At 40.0% G+C, this 19,958-nt stretch overlaps 1 protein-coding gene across 14 annotated transcripts in view; it reads left to right on the top strand.

Annotated features, from left to right (window-relative positions):
• The window catches only part of PHF21B (PHD finger protein 21B), a 205,982-nt gene that overhangs the window by 150,405 nt on the left and 35,619 nt on the right, over positions 1–19,958 (top strand). For 13 of the 14 annotated variants that reach the window (XM_077825607.1, XM_077825598.1, XM_077825589.1 and 10 more), the window contains one exon: positions 12,692–12,784. The exons of the other annotated variant lie outside the window; for it this stretch is intronic. In XM_077825607.1, coding sequence (XP_077681733.1) covers positions 12,692–12,784 — 93 coding nt within the window. The remainder of the gene's footprint in view (positions 1–12,691; positions 12,785–19,958) is intronic. 14 annotated transcript variants of the gene reach the window in all.

Genomic DNA, 19,958 nt, shown 5'->3' on the forward strand with positions numbered 1-19,958 from the left:
CTATGTAATCACATCACTAATACTTTTACCACCAATTTACCAGCTGACTGTAAACAGGTTTACTTGGCTGTAGCTGTAATTAGAAAATGTTATATTACAAAAAAAATCCAATTTTTAAGCATTTTCTCAATCTTATTTTCTCATTTTTCAATTTTTTTTAAAACTAAAATTGCAAAAAAAAAATAGAATATACAGAATTTTCAGTTTTGCAGGTGGAATAAAATTGAAAACCATGGACCATGTCCTGTCATCAGTTTTTCTGAGTAAAAGTCAATGGGATGGTATGATCCCTGACCTTAAAGTGGCACCGTCAGCTTGAAATGTCAGTTTAATAAACAAAAATTAAAAATAGTTTCAGGTACTAAATCTGCTCTTAAATCCCCCTGCCAGTTACTGTGGATTTATCATCCTATTGTCCAATTAAAAATAAAAAACACCTTTTATCTCCCCTTTTTGCAGTAGGAAACACCCATAAAATTTAGGCCCAGATCCTGCAATGAGCTCTGTGCAGAAGGACCCCAGCATGAATCTATGAGGAGCCACACTGGGTATGTCTACACTCAGGGCCGGCTCCAGCTTTTTTGCTGCCCCAAGCGGTGTGGGGAAAAAAACCAAAACCCGATTTAGCTGCTGCTGAAGTGCCGCCGAAGTGAAAGGGAGTGAATGAAGGACCCGCCGCCGAATTGCCGCCGAAGACCCGGATGTGCCATCCCAATAACTGACAGAGTTCCGCCCCTTTCTGTTGGCCGCCCCAAGCATCTGCTTCCTTTGTTGGTAACTGGAGACGGCCCTGTCTACACTGCATCTGGGAGCAAGCCTCCCAGCTCAGGTCCACAGACTCATGCTAGTGGAGCTTGTGCTAGCATGAGCCTTGCTAGAATGTCTGTGCATCTGGGCTGGGAGGCTCACTTCCAGATGCAGTGTAGACATACCCATTGAATTCAGTGAGGCTTTGAGGAGGTGAAGGGTTCTGTGTTTCTGGATCTCATTGCACTATTGGAGCCTAAAAAAGGAAAGTGAATGACTGACCATACAGGAAGATTACTATTTGTCTAGTCTGATCTAATTCACAAAATAAATGCACTGAAAACAGAGAAAATATTTTCTCCTAATCTCCTTCAGTTATAGCAAATTTAGGTTCTTGATTCTGCGAACACTTAAGCACTTGCTTAAGGTTACATATATAAATAGTCCCACTGAAGTCAATGGGACTACTTATGTGTAAAGTTACTCATGTGCACAAGAGTTTGTAGGACTGGGACCTAATTGAATATGCTGTAAAGCATGGGCTAGGCAGAGACATATGGAATAAGGCTAGCTTTTTATGTAAAACCCAGAGCAACTTCAAGGTCTAGCCCAGGCATCATTATTTGAGGAAAACTTTCAGTTGAAATTAGTAGTAGTTTGTCTTGAGTGAGGAATGCATGATGAGACCTTGGTGTTGATTTTGAAATTAGATCCCCAAAAAAGCAGAAATTATAGTCACGTTTTATACTAAGGATATATTTATAAATAGTTTAGAAATTATTCTATAGTAGTGAATATAATTAAATAATTTATAAATGCTTATGTAATAAGTATGTTACAGACATTAATATGTGGTAGAGGTGGCTACAAGTGTGTCAATAGAAGGTATGGTTCTAAGCCACTTACTGACCTATTAGACTCTACCAGTTGATTAACCATTTATTGAAACATCTATTAATAATGTATTAAACCTTTGTAAACGATTTATAAATAAAAACCCTTAATATAAAGTGTGACCAAAATTATTTGCTATAGTGGTGACTCAGTAGCAATTGCTATAGTTAAGGTTGCAAAATGGTTTCCATTATATCCCCTCTTCACAGGATTCACTGGTCCTTCAGCATTCAGGGAAGGAATCCTTTTGTGTTGAGAATGCCCCAGTGCTAGTCCCTGGAAAGATATCCTAATACACCTGCCTGGTCTGTAGGGGTTTATCTAGGACCAGCAGGAGTTAAACAAATGAATTTGTTTTGGCAGGTGGGCCTTGTTAACCTGTCAGCTAGGAATCATTAAAGCCGACCTTGCCCAGGTAGTAGAGAAAGGGGATGATGCTGTATTTTGGACTTCTTACATTTTTCTTATAACTGCTGCAGTTAAATGGTGGGTCTGGGAGCTGACATAGAGGAGCCTGTGGTGGGTTTTATGTTTTGTTTGGGTTGTTCTGCTAATGGCCTAAAATAAATGCAGTAGGTTAGGAAGTACAGTAGGAGAGACTTACTTTTTCTTCCTTATTAGCCAGGGGGTTTCTTGCTTTTGTCCCTGGGACAACTGGGAAACTGAGGCTCCATTATGCCCATTTTCACATGCTTATAACTCTGAAATGAATTTTATTTTATTTTGTGGTGAAGCATGCTTGCTCCCTGCACAAAGCTCCACAATCTTGCAGCCCCATTTTTGCTGAGCTCTCATTCAGTTAATTTAACTAGATCTGGAGTTAAATTCTGCAGAGTTTATAAGCTTTTAAAGCTAACTGGCTCTGCAGTAATGAAATTCACTTCTTTAAAGAAAAAGTAAGTACACTAAGGCCACGTCTACACTACCCGCCAGATCGGCAGGTAGTGATCGATCTATCGCAGATCGATTTATCGCATCTAATGTAGACGCGATAAATCGATCCCCGATCGCTCTGCCATCGACTCCGGAACTCCACCAGGGCGAGAGGTGGAAGTGGAGTCGACGGGGGAGCAGCGGCCATCGATCCCGTGCCGCAAGGACGCGAAGTAAGTGATTCTAAGTTGATCTAAGATACATCGACTTCAGCTACACTATTCTTGTAGCTGAAGGTGCATATATTAGATCGATTTCCCCCCCCCACCCCCCGGTGTAGACCAGGCCTCAATAACTATTACTTCAGTGTTGTTGGACAGTTGCAATCAGAGACTGGAAATACAAAAGTTAAGGATTCAACAGTAACGTAATTCAGCCAAATTGTACCAAAGCAGTCTGCTGTATTTTGTTGTTGTGGTTAACTGGGTAGCTTAGTATATTACTGGATATTTTGTAAAAGCGATTTTTCTATGAAGCATAGAGGATGTGTTGCATTACGAAATTAACTTTGCTTTGGGAAACTTTAATTTCTGTGTTTCCTGAACTTTGGTAATTTTAATGCTGCAATTTTAATGTTTTTCACATCTATAGGTATAGGATATAGTTTAGGCTAGTTCCCATTGCTCCATCCCAAGACTCTTGTGTTTATGTTCCCAATCTCCAGAATGGATGGGGAATGGCTAATGAAAACCCAAAGCAGGGGGCTGCACATGTAACTTTAAGCCACTTTTGTGCCTGTCCTGTGGTTGTCTGGCCAATGGGTGGTATAAATTAGAGCAGTGGTTTTCAAACTGGGTTACACAAGCGCTCATCAGTAGTGTTGGACAACGCACTTTATTTAGTAAGATTTGACAATCTAAACCTAGCTATATTAGGACCCTTTCTCAAATGGGGGTATGTGTAGACTACATTATTTGGAAAGGGATACGCAACCTAAAAAGTTTGAAAACCACTGAATTAGAGCAACCTGAAGGCTCTTTTTATTTATGGTTGCTGGCAACAGCCCTCTTGGGCTATACCTGTGGATGGAGATATACAGGACATAAAGAAGCTTTGACTACAGCCCCTTCCCCTAGTGACTCCCCTGGCCAGTGGTGGCAGAGGGGAAATAGTGGCATAGGAGCTACTATAGAGTCTGTCCTACACCCCAGATTCAACTATGCAGGGCTAAGCTGTCTCTAGAGATGGATTGTAGGGCAAAATCAGGTCCACTATACATACTGTATATGTGTGTTTCCTTATTTCAAAACAGTTGCCACAAAATCTGTGAACAAAGAGGAAATAATCTGAGGCCATTATTCATTAAAAAACTGGAACAGTTTAGTAGTTAAACAGCAAATCTCTTAGGAATCAGCTGAGCAAGAGACTATAGGTGTGATCACAGCTGCTGCATGTTGTACTTGCAACTCAGTGAGACTGCATTCATTTGCTCAGGAAGTGGAGACTTAGTTAATTAAGTTTGATTTCTGTGCAAAGCTTCAAATTGCAGACCAAATATGTGCAGGATAATGTGGTTCAGTATAGCCAAATATGAGGTTAGTAGTCGGGGTCCTGCTTAATTTCTTTGAGCAAAGCGTTAGCTCATTCCCTTTAATGACATTAGTCCTTCCTCTCAAAAGAGAAGGACTAAACAGTAAACGACTTCATGGAGAGTTTAAGTTTAATAGGCGAGAGGGAAGCAGTGGTTTAATACAGATGTGGTATAATCATCTACTCCTGAAATAAAAGGCATCCTTTGTGACTGTGAAACCCAAGAAGCTTATGGACCTTTCTTTGCATCTCTCCTTTGATAGAATGCTGTCTACAATTCTTGGCCCACATGCTGCATTCCTGGGGAAAAGTTTAGGCAGGGCTAAAACTGATAAGAGAGTTCTTTGAGTTTCTGCCTTATTCTTTCCTTAGAAAGGGAGATGTGGGGTGGTAGGAAGGAAAATTAAAGGGTGTGGCCTACAAATCCTGAGGATCCAAGAGGAAGGCAGAAGACAACTTTACAGATCCCAGGTAACTCCTCAGGATGGTCTAGTAGACCCTCCATGCTGGTCTCCTGAGTCCCACCCTTCTGAGTTTTGCTGCCATTGGCTAACACCCCTCCAACCCCCACCCCCCGACACACACACTGCATTTATTTAGCCTGTGCCCTAAACTTCCCATTCCATGCGTGAGAAGTCAGATGAAGGTAGGGAATTATTGCTGATCTCCCTACCAGCAGCAACTAAGGGCCTCTCCCACCCGTGGCTCCATATACCCTCCCAAAGCTTCAGGAGCCCTGACTCCACAGAACTGGTATAATGGGTGGATATCTATAGTGTCTAGAAAAATGTAAGCATTCAGGAGAACCAATATTGCCTTCCCTGCCCCTTTGCAGGTTAGAGAAATTTTCTGACACATTTTGCTCCCCTCTGCCGCTCGTATTTTTGTGATCCATGAAATCCCAAGAGCATTTCCTGTCTTTTTTTTTTAATTCTTCAAACTACAAAATAATGCAATAGGGCGGTGGTGCTGGAACAGTATTTGTAGTGGAGGCGCCGAAGGCGGAAGCCATGTGTTTGGGTTGTTATTACTACTTCAAGTCAGGCGGTGCGACAGCACCCCTAGTTCCAGCAATAGGGCACACTGAGCCTCTGAGTAACCATATGTATCACAACAAATACAAACATATTTACAAGATTGTGAATTCAATTTGTGAGAGAGCATGACCTACCAAAATGCTGGTGTGAGATAAAACAAAAAGGGAAAACAGCAATTATTTCTAGGCTTCTTAAAAAAAAAAAAATGGACCAGAGTTTCTTAAATTTCTGTGAAGTCCCAGTCAAACTACAGTCCATATACCAAATATACACTAAATATCTTTATGGTTGCTGAAAAGAAAGAAAATATATTTGTGTATATGCCACACAGAGAACTTAAATATGTTGTTTTTATTGATGGAGGGTATGAAAAAATAATTGCTATTCAAGTGTTTATGGTAACGGAGTATAGTAGCAAGCTTAGAAACAATGAGCGATCATTGAAGTCAGGTGTAGCAAATTTTAAGTCAAATGAACTCCAAGGTTGCATTTAATACTTGGCATTTATATAAAGCAAGCTCAAGGTTGAATGTTGCATTCAAGTTGTAAAATGAATGCAGAATGGGTAAAAAACCTGCAATTACTTCAGTGAATATCCATTCAGGTTAAGAATTTTCATCTTTGCTGTTGCCATAGCAATCGGTTCCCCTGTCACTACCACATTAAAAATCCATTCTGTAAAACTGTTGTCGCCAATATTGAACATATAACAGACAAAAACATTTTTAAAAAATAGCTCTAGGTGTCTTGTTTGCGACAGGAAGCAGGAGTAGATCTTAGAGATGAATATGTACTTTTAAAAAAAGATTAGTGATACTATAATATATTGTAGGAACACAGCATTTTTGCTGCAGTATTGAACTCAGTATGAAATAGTTTGAAAATAATATAAAAAGGTAGTGTCAGTAGAGCTCAAATATTAAATTATTTTCCTAAAATATAACAATCCCAAATGCTATAGAATTAAATATGTTTTTATTGATGCACTGTAGCAAAGGGCTTTGAAAAGTAAATGGTCATTAACTTTGTTAGTGAATGGGCCTAATTCTTTTCTTGCACCGATGTAACTGTTGATTTCAGTGGTGTTATTTACCCTTGTATAATTCTGGATTTAGAAGAGAATCATGCCCACTAATAATTATACACTTGGGACCTGATCCTATGTTTTTCTTGCACCCAAAACTCCCTTCAAAATCAACAACAGTTGTGCTTCTACAATGAATGCAGGATCAGCCCCATAGTTTAATAATGGATCCAAATATCGCAATTAATAGTTAGAGATGGTTCCATGAATAAGTGTTCCCCAAACTGAGTAAAACCTGAAGCCTCTTTTAATAATATATGTATTTAAAACTTTACAGTATAATGGTTGTACCATTTAGCATGGAAATAAAGAAGTTTGTGCTGATCATAGCAGTGTTTAAGTCGCAGACCTAAAAGCCTACACAGTAGCTTAAACAGAGTTCTAATAGACCACACAGTGCATATCTGGGGTGAAAACATGCTCCTGGTGCTTAATCTGATCATCCACATTGGAGGTCTGTGCACTGCTTGGCTGCCACCAGGCTGCTTGTCCTCTTGTTTCATCTTATTTTGTTCAGCCTTTGTTCATCTCTCTGATTCCTTTCTCCCCTCCCTTGTGTAGCTTTCCTTTTCATATTTTTTGTCTTTCACTTGTCCTTTCCTCTCTGCTTACATCTCCCAAGCTTTTGAGAATGGATTGCTTTGAGAAAGTAATTTGTTTAGAACAAGAGCAGCAGTGGAGATGAAAGCGTTGCAACTATTTGCTAAATTATCTCAGTTGTATTAGATTAAAAACAAGATGACTTGTTTTCAAACTTTTCTTGGAAACTTCTCCTAGTCCTTTTCCATGCACATTCTTTGGTTACATAGGAGCAACTGGATTTTTGTTGTTGTTTTTTAAATCAGTTGTGTCCTACTGTGGCTTTTTTGAGTTGTCATTTTATTACTGAGTGAGCTCTACTTAATTTAGGGACCCATGCATAAGCTCCTTTCAGTACTCTCTTTGGCTGCTTACATGGCTTAATACCTCTTTAAAGCCTGCTGGTAGGTGTCATTTACCCAGGATATAGAGGCTGCAGAAGGTCACCAACTCAATGGACTTGCTGTGGTTCCTCTGTATGGGCAACTGTGGACTGGTCATGCAAGGAGACCCTCCCTGAAAGCCAGAAAGCTGGACTCTGTTCTGTGTAGGTCACCACCGGGGGGGTTTGAAGCAGGCTGGAGATGTGACCATAGGATCTGTGACCATGTGTATCCATTAACATCAGTATATGGGAGACATACGGTTTGAGGTTCCGTTTCACCCCAGGGTCTAGGATAGTGATTGTGGGTCCACCCTGTGCCCTATGTATAGGCTAGGGTGATGAATTCCCATGCACAAAAGCCTATGATAAGTGCTACTCAGTATAAGGGTTGCCATATCAGGAAATATTTGTGAAAGGTAAATTAGTTTGTCTGTATTTAAAAGTTTCTCTCAATAAAAAAGACCCTAAATCTGGCTTAAACCTGTAATATCAAATCAAAAGAATTCAGGTAAGATGAATAAGGATTCTTAACCTTCTCTCCATTACCAGCTCCCTTCACATACTAGAAGTATATAGCAGTGTAGGTATTTCAGGGGGTCACCAGAAACCCTCACAGACTGCAGATAAAGGAGAGATTTGAAGTTATCTTCGACTTTTATGGTCCTTTTTTATTAAAATGCTTAGAGCTGTAAATGTAGTAATAAGAAACTCATTTATCGTGACAAAAGTGCTGCTATAAACTATTCTGCACTCATAAAATAACCTTTTAAATTATTGTTTCTGCTGGTATCGATAAATTCATACAAAGTGCTTAAAGGTCAGGCATTGCCAGAAAAATGTCTTTTCAGCTTGTTAATTAAAGGTTTATAAGAATGTGCACCAGCTTGCTCTTTTGACAAATGGAGGGGGGAAGAAGCCCAAAATGGAAGAAAGGGATAGAATGGCAGCAATGAGAGACAAGAGGCTAAGCCCAACCTACGCTCACCATGGAACGTATGGGTTGCTTGTGAGATAGCTGGTATCTCTGAAGGGGAAAAACAAGTTATCCACATTTGTGGAGAGGAGGATCTTGATTACAGTCCTCAAGGAGACAATGTGGTCAAATATTTTTAGCTGAGAGCAAGGGACCTGATTCACCACTCTTACTCCAGGTCTGCACCAAGTTACGTTACTGAGAAACAGGAATAATCTAAAGATGAACCACATCGCCGCATATCTCAGCTCTCACTCCTAAACCTCAGTACTTCCATAAGAACTGTGACCAAAATCTCCCCCTTTTATTTTTGTATCCCCCAATCAGCATGGAGGCATTGTTTCAGGTAGCTAGAGTTTGATTCACGACTTTGCTATTCCAGTTTAAAAGGTGTTTAACATGGAACTGGAGTAACACCTGAGGTGAATGAGGCTTTGGGATTAGAACAGGGGTGGGCAAACTTTTTGGCCCAATACCTAACTGTGCCTCTGACCTTCAGTTTTTGCATGACAGAATGGAGATGATAATACTAACCCACCTTAGCAAAGGGGTTTGAGATTCTTAGCTGAAAGGCACTACAAATAAGTGCAAAGTATTTATTCTTTATTATTCATGTACTTCTGCTAATATGCTGACTTGAACTATTTTAATTGTCCAAACAAAGAGAGATAAACAGTAAGCAAACAGCACAAATAGTGAGAAGTAAATTGTATTTTTTAAAATTGTCTCAATTTTTTGTATTCCTTGATGCTATAAGAAATATATGTAAGAACATTTTGGATTTTTCTTCCACCTTCCACGTGTGAGATTTACCCTGGCAATGTCCCTTTAAATATTTAAAACAGAAGTTCTTTAATATCAAAAAGTTGGTAAACCCTAAGCTGCATCTCTTGTACTGAAAATTTCATAACAGAAGAGTGCCATAATTTGTTTTCATTCATTTGAGAGGTAGCAGCAGTACTCTGAGCTTCTTCAGGGAAATAAATCTAGAGCATTTTTTGAGAGTGTAGGTGACAGGACTAATGATAGCTTCATTTGAAAACACAGCCAAAATGTGTCATCCGTGGATATCAGAGCAATGAACTAAGAATATAGTACAAAGTAGCTTCTGGAGTTCCCCTTTTCTCCTCCCATCCCCGTACCACTTCTGACTCAATCTTCCTTGTTGTAAATGTATCAGAACTGCTACTATAATGCATACATAAGTTAAGATGAGGTCCTTTCTCGGAGGAATATGATTAGAGGAAAACTCTAATTTTTGTTAGAAGTTTGTTTGTTTTTAAGATCATATATTTAAAGAAGTGCAAGAAAGATCTTTTCAATATGGAATTTTGTTTACAGTATCTTACTTGTTGACAAGTATTTCTTAAATGACTTTTGTTTAATTGGACTCCTTGTTTCATGTTCAATTCCCAATCCTTTCATTAGCAACACTTTTTATTCTAATTTGGGATGCACTGTTGTGCAGTCTGAAAACCCTTTTGTTGTGTGTTTACTGTGTGTTTTCAGTATATGTAACTGCACATCTAAAATTAGTTGACAGCGAAAGATGCAACCACTTTGACTCCAGCTCAGAGAAGTGGGGGACTTTTTATATTAACTCACTAGTAGAGGGTGTGTGTACATCATGGGATCTCTTCATCTTTACTGTAAATGCTAGAACAGTCATGAGCAAGATTTTTGGTGGAAAGGGTGCAGGTCGGCTGCCCTGCACCTTCTGTCATCATTCACACGGGGGTAAAGTGGGTGTAAAATCAAAAGGGTAGTGTTTAACCCTTTGCATTGCTTTGCATTGGTGTAAATGACTCAGGGTTCAGACCACTGAATAATCAGACTCAGTTGTTGAGGAATGGGTTCCTTTTTAACTTGTCTATTTAATGCTCACAGAAGGTGCTACATTAACACTATTGGGAAAGGAAATCCCCTGACCACAGAGTGTGCAGCATGGACAGCAGCAGTGCCAACTTTCCTTTGCCACCCTGCTAATGTACTACACTGTAGCCAATGTACTACCTGCAATGTAGCACTCTTTCTGCCCTTAAGCCGTCTGGTGAGACTACCAGCAAGAGTGCCTTTTGTAATGAGAATGCTTCACCAAGAGAAGCTGAACAGAGACCACTAACTCATTTTACCCAGGCTGCTGAATAGCCAATAGGGTTCAATAATTTTTGACCAATGACTTGAAGAGAAACGTTCTGTGGTCTAAGATAAATTGTGAATGTCCAGCTGTTTCTAGGTTACTATTTGGGCACTGTAACAAGGTGGTTCATAGTTGGAGTCCAGCCAAACCTGATTACAGAATGTGTCACACCTGAGAGAGGGCCAGGTGATTGCCCTCTAAAGAGCAGCAGGAGGCTATAATAAAGGGGGGAAGCACAGGAAAGTGTAGAGGGACACAGGGAGTGTGAAGGACTCCTGCAGGGAAGACCCTGAAACCAAGGGTATGTCTACACTGCAATAAAAAAATGGTGGCACCAAATCTCAGAGCCCAAGTCAGCTGACTCAGGCTCATGGGAGGAGGAGCTGGGAGGACAGACTATAAGAAGAGACTGGGACAAAAGAAGAGCTCTGGCTGTAAGAGAAGACACCAGAGCTGAGTGTGGACTGTTGTGTGGGCATAGACTTTATTTTGGGACCCTGAGGATTATTAAAAACTGTGTGTTATTAAATCAGCTGCAGGCTGGGGGTTTTGTTATCTCCCTGAAAGCCTTTAGGAAGTTCTTAAGAGGCTTTCAAGAGAGGCTTAAAGGGCCAAGATGCCTGCAGAGTGACCCCTGACCACAGTGGGGTCATCAGTAAATGACCACCCTGCTACAGGCACATTATACTACAGAAGTAACCTCATTATTCTAACTACAAAGAAGATTGGAGTGGAGAGAGAACCTGAATCGTATGGGAGTAGCTACTTTAAACTATCTCCTCCGTTCTTGGTTGTTTGAAATGTTGTATGTTCTTTTTCATTTTCACCTTAGAGAGCAGAAGGGCTGGGCTCGCTCATTCCCAGTTTATACTGGCATAAAGGAAGGAGCTGAGTCCCCAGCAATGGTAGAAGGTGGCTACAATTTTCCTTTTTCCCCAGGGCCTGCAGGAGACCAACACCACACACCAAAAGTGCCTAGCACTGGTTGGGTAAGGAGGCTGGAGGAGGTGGTGATTCAGATAATCCACAATACAGCCTTTACTTGTGAGCCTCCAATGGTGCTGCTGTGTGTAATCTATGTGTCATTACTACAGTGAAAACACTGCCTGATCTTTCCCCTTCTGATGCAAAGGTCTTCACTTGCACATGGAGGTGCAACTTACTCCCACTGCTACAAGGAGATGTAAACTGAGCTCACTGTGTTTCTCTCAAGGCACCGTTGAAGCCTGCCATGCTGTTTTTCAGAGGGACATTACTGGGTAGTACTCAAAAAGAACTTGTTCTTGCAGAAATATTGAGAGAGAGAGAGAGCACTACAGAAACACTGACTCTGCAAAGACAAACTGGTGAACTCCACTGGTCTGTAGGACTCAACCACTCCCAGTGCAAGTTCTAATCTTTTCTGAATAGAGGAAAACCCCCACTTTTTTTGTAGGGTTAGGAGAGCAGAAGAATGAATCAAAACAAATTTCAGAGGGAGGGGTGTTTCTAATCTCTCATCACAGAAATGTATGTTGCTCTCCAGCCTACTGATAACCAACTGCAATCTCAAAGCATAAAGAAAATAACTGGATATCAAGTATCACCTCAGTTACCCAATATGTCTGAAGTAAAGCTCATATAGGTTAAAATGAAGGCTTTGTTTATATGAAGAGTCAGGTCTTTTTTAAATGTTGAAAACAATTGTAACACAAATAAGAGAAGAATGTATAGGTAGAGTAAGTTTGAGTAGTGGCAACTGACATGTGGACTCAAAACGAGTGTATCCTGTAGCAGTTTTAGATTACTGATACACTATTGTACCTCCAGAGGTTGCGTTCTGCTTTTGGATTTGATGGGACTGTAACAGATCAGCATATACCAAATTTCATATTTATGGTAAAAATAAAATTTACTCTTTAAACTCACTGAACTTTTAAAGGTAGCCTGGCAACATGTAAAGTAACATCTTTAAACCCCACTTTTTGAAAAACGAGGGCAGCATGTATCTCTTTTCCTTGGATCACTTTTGAAAACATGCTACTGCACAAACAAACCTTGAACTTGACAGGGCACTAAAATACCTTTAAAATAACTAGGATGGTATGCATTACAAGACAAATCCTTCATACTCAGTATTGCAAAATGTTCCACAAAGACAATAGATCATAATTAAGGACGCTTTTAAGAGAAGATTAAAGAGGTGAAACAATTCTCTGTCTCAGAAGCAGGGAGGGAGAGAGAGTTCCAAATGGACTGAAATGCTACAGTGTGCTACTCCCAACTACGGAGAGTTAATACAGAGAAGAATAACAAACACAGGGAATAGTTGGGTAGGTTTCAGTCTGTCTATGGAGAGTTTTGAGAGTTCCATTGTTTCAAACCCTGTTCAACTATTTTCTTCTGACAGGCTTTGGGAACTATCACTACAGTGCCCATTAAAGTTCCTCAGGTCAGCTCCTTGCAGAGGTTGGCAGGACAAGGACCAGCAGTGCTACCTCAGGTAACAATACTATTTCAGTTTTTTTGTGGAATTATTTGAACTGAACTCCAAATCTGATATTTAATTAGTCTTTTATGTGCCTCTTTGGTGTCCAGCCCTGTTACAGCTAACACATTCAGTTGACTGAATAAAAACTGAACTTGTAAATTACTAACATCTTGGCTTCAGTGCTGGTTAGGCAACATGGTTGTGATTTCCCTAGCTGAAAAAAAAACCCACTCGTTTTCTTCTAGGAGTGTGTGATGATGGCTGGGGGAAGGAGAAACACTGGGGTGAAAACAGTGAAAGACCCCAAGAAAACGGAAAAGCAAAATGAGCAATAAATATGCTATACAAAATGAATCTCAAACCTGAAAAGATGCCTACATTGCCCTAAATGAAAAGCTTACAACTCTGTAAATAAAATAAAGGATCAGGGCTGGATTTCCAATTAGACACAGTAGGCACATGCCATGGGGCACTGGCATTCTAGAGGTATCTTACCTCTCTAAAACTGTGTGAAATATGAAGGTCAGCTGTAGGCGGTGGGAGATGGGGTGGGGGCTGAAGATGCTGTGCCTAGAGGTACATAAATTGTAAATCCAGCCCTGCAAAAGATACAACTAGAGAGATTCTGAATCTATGAACTAGTTAGACCTGTTGTTTCTGGCCTTAGAGACCCATACACTTAAAGCAAGTAAATTAGTTAATCGAACCTAGCCAGTTACAGAGTTTTCACGGAACAAGCCCAGATATGCTGAGAACACTTTATTGATATTGAACTGGCTGGACAAGAATGAAAATCTTTTCAAAATTGACAGAATTCTCAACTCAACTGTCCAGGCTTCTTTGATTTCCCCCTCTTCCCTGCAACTTTCTGTCATTTTAATTGACTGATTTGTGACACAATTAATCTCCTTCACAAAAAATGTTTGGAGTAGAGATCCAGATCTTCTGTTTAACATTCTAGAACAGAAGGAAGGAACAGGACTACATTACACCAGTCACATTTCGGCCTTTTCTTCTGGTGCTGGGTTCAACCCATGATCCAACCTATTTGGAAATCGGTCATGCTGGCTAAGTAATAGGCAGGTTCCATAGTAGCTCCTGAATTGTTCTTTGATTTTTTTTCATTATGTGGTTTGAGTTCATTATTACATCAAACGAGATTTCCATTGAGATTCTGATAGTACTTTTCAGCCTGTTGATCAGTCATGTCCTTCTGAAACCTTCAGTTGCTTTTACTAAGTTTTTTTTTGCTAAGTTAGTGCCTCTCTTTAGAATCCCTCATTATGTAAGATGCTTGTTTTATTTGTAAAATGCTTGCTTTATTTTGATAAAATTCCTCTTCATGCTCATTGGAAATTTCAGCATACTTATGGTAGTTGGATGCAAATGCAGATATTCATTCTCAGATGTCATTATGAAGCTGCTACAGTAAATCTCATTTTCAGACAATCAACTAGGAGGCTATGGGTGGCAGCAGAATTTTTGAATTTTCACGGTGTGCTTTACTTTCTCTTAAATAGTGTTCAGAACACACAGATTTAGAATGATTGCATCTGAAATTCTTCCATCTTTTTAATTGTATTATTGTTGTCTGAGCAAATGGCAAAGACCTCCATTGGATGTGATCTTCAGCAAGTTGCTTACAATATTCAGCAGTTTTCTTTTCAGATACAGACTAAACAGCAGTAAGTGGAAATGCATTTTTCCCTCTGTAGCCATTAGCGGGTCATTTCTCATGTCTGAGCAATCATATAACATTAATATCAGCGTTGGTTCTTTTAATTCTTTTCTATTGTTTCTTCACGTGCATTTAGTAGTAGATCTGTAAGTTAAAGTCTGTCTGGAGGAATAGATTGAGGACGTAGCACTTTAATTGTTTCTTCACATTGTTCAGTTTGTGGAATGCATAAAAGAAGGTTATAGTTTCCTTATCAAGTTTAAGTTTGCTTTTTACTTTTATGGCATAATCACATACTCATTTTTGCCATTTTGGGGTGTCAAAGATGAACAGAGATTGTTAATGTATGAAGATGTTGTTGAAGAGCTGCTGGAAAACCTGTATTAGGGACTTAAATATATTTTACGGTGACAGTGATGGCATCACACATGTCACACTGCTAAGGTCATCAGTGTTCTGTTCTTCTTAAGGAGACAAACTGTCATTCAGTTCTACATTTGATCTTGAAGAATTAGAAAAAGCTGTTTTTCTGCATTTTTCTGAGAGGAGCATGAATCCTTTGTATCTTGTCACTTAACTATTCTTGACAATATTAATAGTTTACTTTTGAAGAATTATGAGTTTTCATTAGTTCAGTCCATTCAGTTTTCTACCACTGCTTTTGACTTCAGGCATGTTGAGTCAGACATTCATACATTGATGTTTTATAATCACTGAACAACAATCACCTGTTCTGCAGTATTAATCATCAGCTTTCACACTTACTATAGTTAGAATGAGAAATGGGCACATAGTGAATTCATCATTGTGAAAACTAAAGACTGCAAATCAAGATGAGCTAGCCAGGTCTATATAGAACCACATTATCAGATCCCCTACTCATCTTTTGACAGTTTCTAATTCTCCTTCTTCAAGCCATGCCCTTCTCTCCAGCCAGCAACAATTCTGTCCATCCCCCACCCTCCTTAGGCTTACAGGCAGTTCCATAACTTTGTTTCCTAACCGTCATAAAAATAACCTTGACATTCTCAAAACTTCCCTTTTCATTCACAAGTAGAAAGATTAGGCTGGGGTAGTCAATATTATAAATTCATTGTACAATACAAACAGTGTTTTTTCCTTAGGCCTTCACTAACACTAAAAGCAAGCCTCTTTGGCAGAGTTCTTTATATTTTGCTTTTGTTACAAACAAGTGTGGAAATTTCTTCTATAATTTAGGATGTCAGGAATTTTAATCCCCCCTACACCCCCCTTATTCCTCATTTCATATCTTGTTAGGGATTTCCAGTTAAATGACATGCACTCCTTCATTAAACTGAACTCTTTGTTCTATTCTAGAAACACAGGTTGGGTTTATTTAAAACAAAATACAAAAAAAAAAATCTTTTTCTTGTGTTCTTTACAGCACGTAGCAAAGTGGAGTCCCTGAGTGCATGGGCGGCACGTATTAGAGGCTTGGGAAGGCTAAGTCTTCCCAAAATAAAAAGGCTGGCCAGGCAGGGAGCAAAGGCTGGATGCAGGTCACCTCCCTTCGTAGGCCTGCTGCCCGCCGCCTTTGCACCCGGGGAGTACGAGAGCTGGACGCTCCCCGGATTCACACCTCCCCCTTGAGGCCAAGCCTCTGCTCTGCCTCTTCCCCTGAGGCCCTGCCTGCTGCTCACTCCTCTCTGCTCCCTCCCTCCCAAACCCCATCCCTCGCAGGAAAAAAGTGTTTTGGCAAGCAGCAGGGAAGGGGGGAGAAGTGGGCAGAGAGGAGCGAGCAGTGGACAGGGCCTCAGGCGAAGAGACAGAGCGGGAGCAGCAAGAGGCAGAGAGAGGGTGGGACCTTGGGAAGAGCCTGGGCGGGGCCTGGGACAGAGTGTGGGTGGGGCCATAGGGAGAGGGGAGTGTTGGAGCCTCGGGGGGAAGAGCCACAGTCCAAGCGCTGGTTGCCCCCCCACTTCTGTGGAGCTTCCGGCACTCACGGGAGTAGCCTCCCCAATTGAAAAACTCATGCGCTGCCTATGCCTGACTGTGTTCCTGTGTGTCACTACAGTAAAAATAGTAATCTGGTAATTTCACAGACGTTTAAGTGACAATTAAAGAAGTACTGTATCCAACTAAAATGAAGTGTGAGCAATCTTACAAGGTGATATACTCCCTCAAATAAACATTTCAATAATGGTAGGGACATTAAAATCAAACCTCCAGTTTTGTTTTATTTTTCAATTTAAGATAAATTTGGGCCCAATCCATTCTTATTCAAATAAGTGGAAAAACTCTCATTTATCTGAATGGGAGCTGAATCAGACTCTGAGATGAATGTCCTGTTTCACTGACTTCTTTTTCCACCTCCTAGTTGAAGGCAGGGATTGGGAGTGCTTTGCTTGTGACATCCTTGATAGAACAGTGCAGACAGTATCCTAGCAAAGGCCTACAGTGCTCCTATCATTAGGATCAGTGGAGGTGGAGAAACAAGTGCACACATACTTCAGATACATTCTGTGTGTATTTCTCTTGTTACTATGCATGACTGTTGGTGCCTTGCATTTTATATGAATTGTATCTGATATGTTTAATAAGTATATTTTAGTACGGGCTTGCCTATCATTCATTTGAAAGCTCCTTGTGGCAGGAACTGTCTTGTTATGTGTTTATATGGTGCCCAGCACAATGTGGTCTTGGTCTGTGATTGGGCTCCCCAGCCTATGCAGTACAAATAACATCACATTGCTAACACTGGTGCAGCTCCAGTAGTAGTTAATATAGACAGGGTTGTAATGACCACTAGTTCTTTTGTCACCATGTCATCTAGACCTTCTTTGAGCAGAGGCAGACAATGCAGTGGTAAAAATGCCCACAGCTTCAGAAGCTCTACATGCTCTAGCCCTCCCAGTGGTAGCAACAGTGGGAAATCTCAGGGAAAACAGGTCTAGTGTAGTCATAGCCCAAGCTAGGAGATGGGGCTGTAAGAGAAGAGAAAATGTTACAGATTAGTCTGTGTAAGGGCTCTCTCCGTTTGCATAATAATGAACTCTTTCAAGAGGTGTGAGAAAAAACTCACTACAGTAATTAATTTTTAAGCATAATGTTTGAGGGCTGAACATAAACAGTAGAAGAGTGAAAAAAAATATTTAAATACAAATCAGAATTCAAGAAAACTTTGAAACAGGAAAGGAAACCAAAAGAAATGTTTGTTGCATAAAATGTGAAATGTACTTATGCAACAAGGAGAAGATAGTGTTTCACTGTTTGAATCAAAGTGTGATATAATTGAATTGGATAAAATCATCCTTAGAAATTCAAAGGAGAAAAGGACTAGAATCCTGCTAGGGGATCGCACACAGCTTTCTGGGACATAATGCTCTCTGTAGTTCCAGACAGACTTGCTGGAATTTTAGTGGAGGTTGAGATGCCTAATCTAACTTCGGGTAACTTAATCAGTATGGCATAGAACAGTGGCTTGCTCAATCCTTCCAGACTGCTGTTCCACTTTCAGGAGTCTGATTTGTCTTGTGTACCCCAAGTTTCACCTCACTTGCTTACAAATCAGGCATAAAAATACAAAAGTGTCACAGCACACTATTATAGAAAATTGCTTTCTCATTTGTACCATATAATTATAAAAACCAATTGGAATATAAATGTTGTATTTACATTTCCGTGTACAGTATAAACAAGTCATTGTCTATATGTTGTTTGTACCGACTTTGCTAGTGCTTTTTATGTAGACTGTTGTAAAACTAGACAAATATCTAGATGAGTTGTACCCCCTGGAAGACCTCTGCGTAACCCCTGGGGTACATGTACCCCTAGTTGAGAACCACCAATGTAGAACTAAACTTAGAACCATGCTGTATTATTTAATATTCACAAATTATATGCATGCAGGAAAACACAGAAACATATTGCTCCTGCAGCCAGAAACTTGGCTGAAGTTCAACTGAAAATGTAGCCCTTAATAAGTATGAATGTTAATGCACCTAGAAGGCTGAATACACGCTTTTTTAAAGAATTGAACTAAACCACAGATGAGTTCTTCAACAAGAAGGGAACTGACTTATAACACTAAAGAATGTAGAATTAGGTGTATTGATGTGGGCATACAGTAAAGGACCTGCTTTGATAACCTCTAAACAGTAAGGATCAAATTCTGTCCTCAGATGCATATGTGTGGCTCAGAGTGGGCCTTCCTATGCATTCAAAGACAGAATCTGTCCCTCAGGAAGAAAATAGCTGAAATCCCTGTTAACCTCAGTCCCTAGTCAATCACACTTGGAATGACATTGATTTTAGTTTGCAGCTGTAATGGCAGTTGTCTACTTTACAAAAGAAAAACAGCAATCTAAAATGTCAACAAAATTCAGAGGAAACAGGAAAAAATGACAGTACCAAGCCAAATAATACAGGCAGTACAGTTGGATAGAAAATGTACGCTTCATTAACAAAAATCTTGGAAAGTTCATATGAAAATATAGTTTTGTGTGAAAAAGACAAATAGAAGTATTTTTAAAGACAGGACTCCCACCTGACTTCATTTTACCAGCCAACTGCCCAGTCACAAAAAATTAGTGGCAGCAAGTTCTAGCATGAAAGTTATCAGCACCACCTCGATTTTCATTAGCAGTGACTTGCTCCTAGAGAAGGAAAACTAAATCAAATAGCTCTGCCTTAGAAATCGAACAGAGGTATCATCTGAGTCTCCCTTTTCACTACAGGAAAGTTATTAGTTAGTAGCAAAATGGGAAATCAAACCCAGATGGTAATACAATCCACTGGATTTTAATATTGCTCACCCATTAAACAATATGTTGACCACTCCCCAAATTGGAAAGGAGTGGGAGCATGGGAGAGAGAGCTTGCTCACCCCTTTGTGAGGTAGAGTGGGGCACTTGATATTGTTCTTCAGTGACCTCTGCAGCCAATGTATCATCAGTGGCATTGATGGACTCTAAGGAGATTTCCATCAGCCTTCTAGCAAGAAAATAGGTCACCCCCGTATTGGGAATGAACAGTCACTAAACCGAGGGGTTTTTCATTGTCCCTTGAGGCATGCAGAATAACTGCTCTTCTGTGTAACCCCACCAGAAAAGGAAAAAATATGTTTGGTTCAGTGGTCACATGCACTTACATGTGTGACTGAAAAATAAACTTTATGTAGGGAATGCTGATTGTTTATTTTGCTGCCATCTTAGACCAAGCTAAAGATTTCGAGGAGGCTTTCAAGGAAAGACGTGCTTGTGTATGTGTTGTGGTGAGGACACCAAGATTTCAGGCTTTTGGGGAAACCCTGATTTTAGTGCATGCCAGGCTCTTTTAAATTCATGCAGGACCTTCCTTCTGTGAAACTTCTGAATGTAGGGCTATTGACTTTTAAAAAAAAAAATGGCGCCAGATCATCAGCTGGTGTAAATGAATTGCAGCACCACTGAAGTTGATAAAATTGCATCCCTTTTCACCAGCTTAAGGGTATGATTAGACCATATTACATTAATTTTTATCAGCCATTACTGTTGTTTTTTGGGAGAG

The sequence above is a fragment of the Eretmochelys imbricata genome, chromosome 1 (genome assembly GCF_965152235.1).
Source record: "Eretmochelys imbricata isolate rEreImb1 chromosome 1, rEreImb1.hap1, whole genome shotgun sequence".
NCBI classification, from domain to species: Eukaryota; Metazoa; Chordata; order Testudines; family Cheloniidae; genus Eretmochelys; species Eretmochelys imbricata.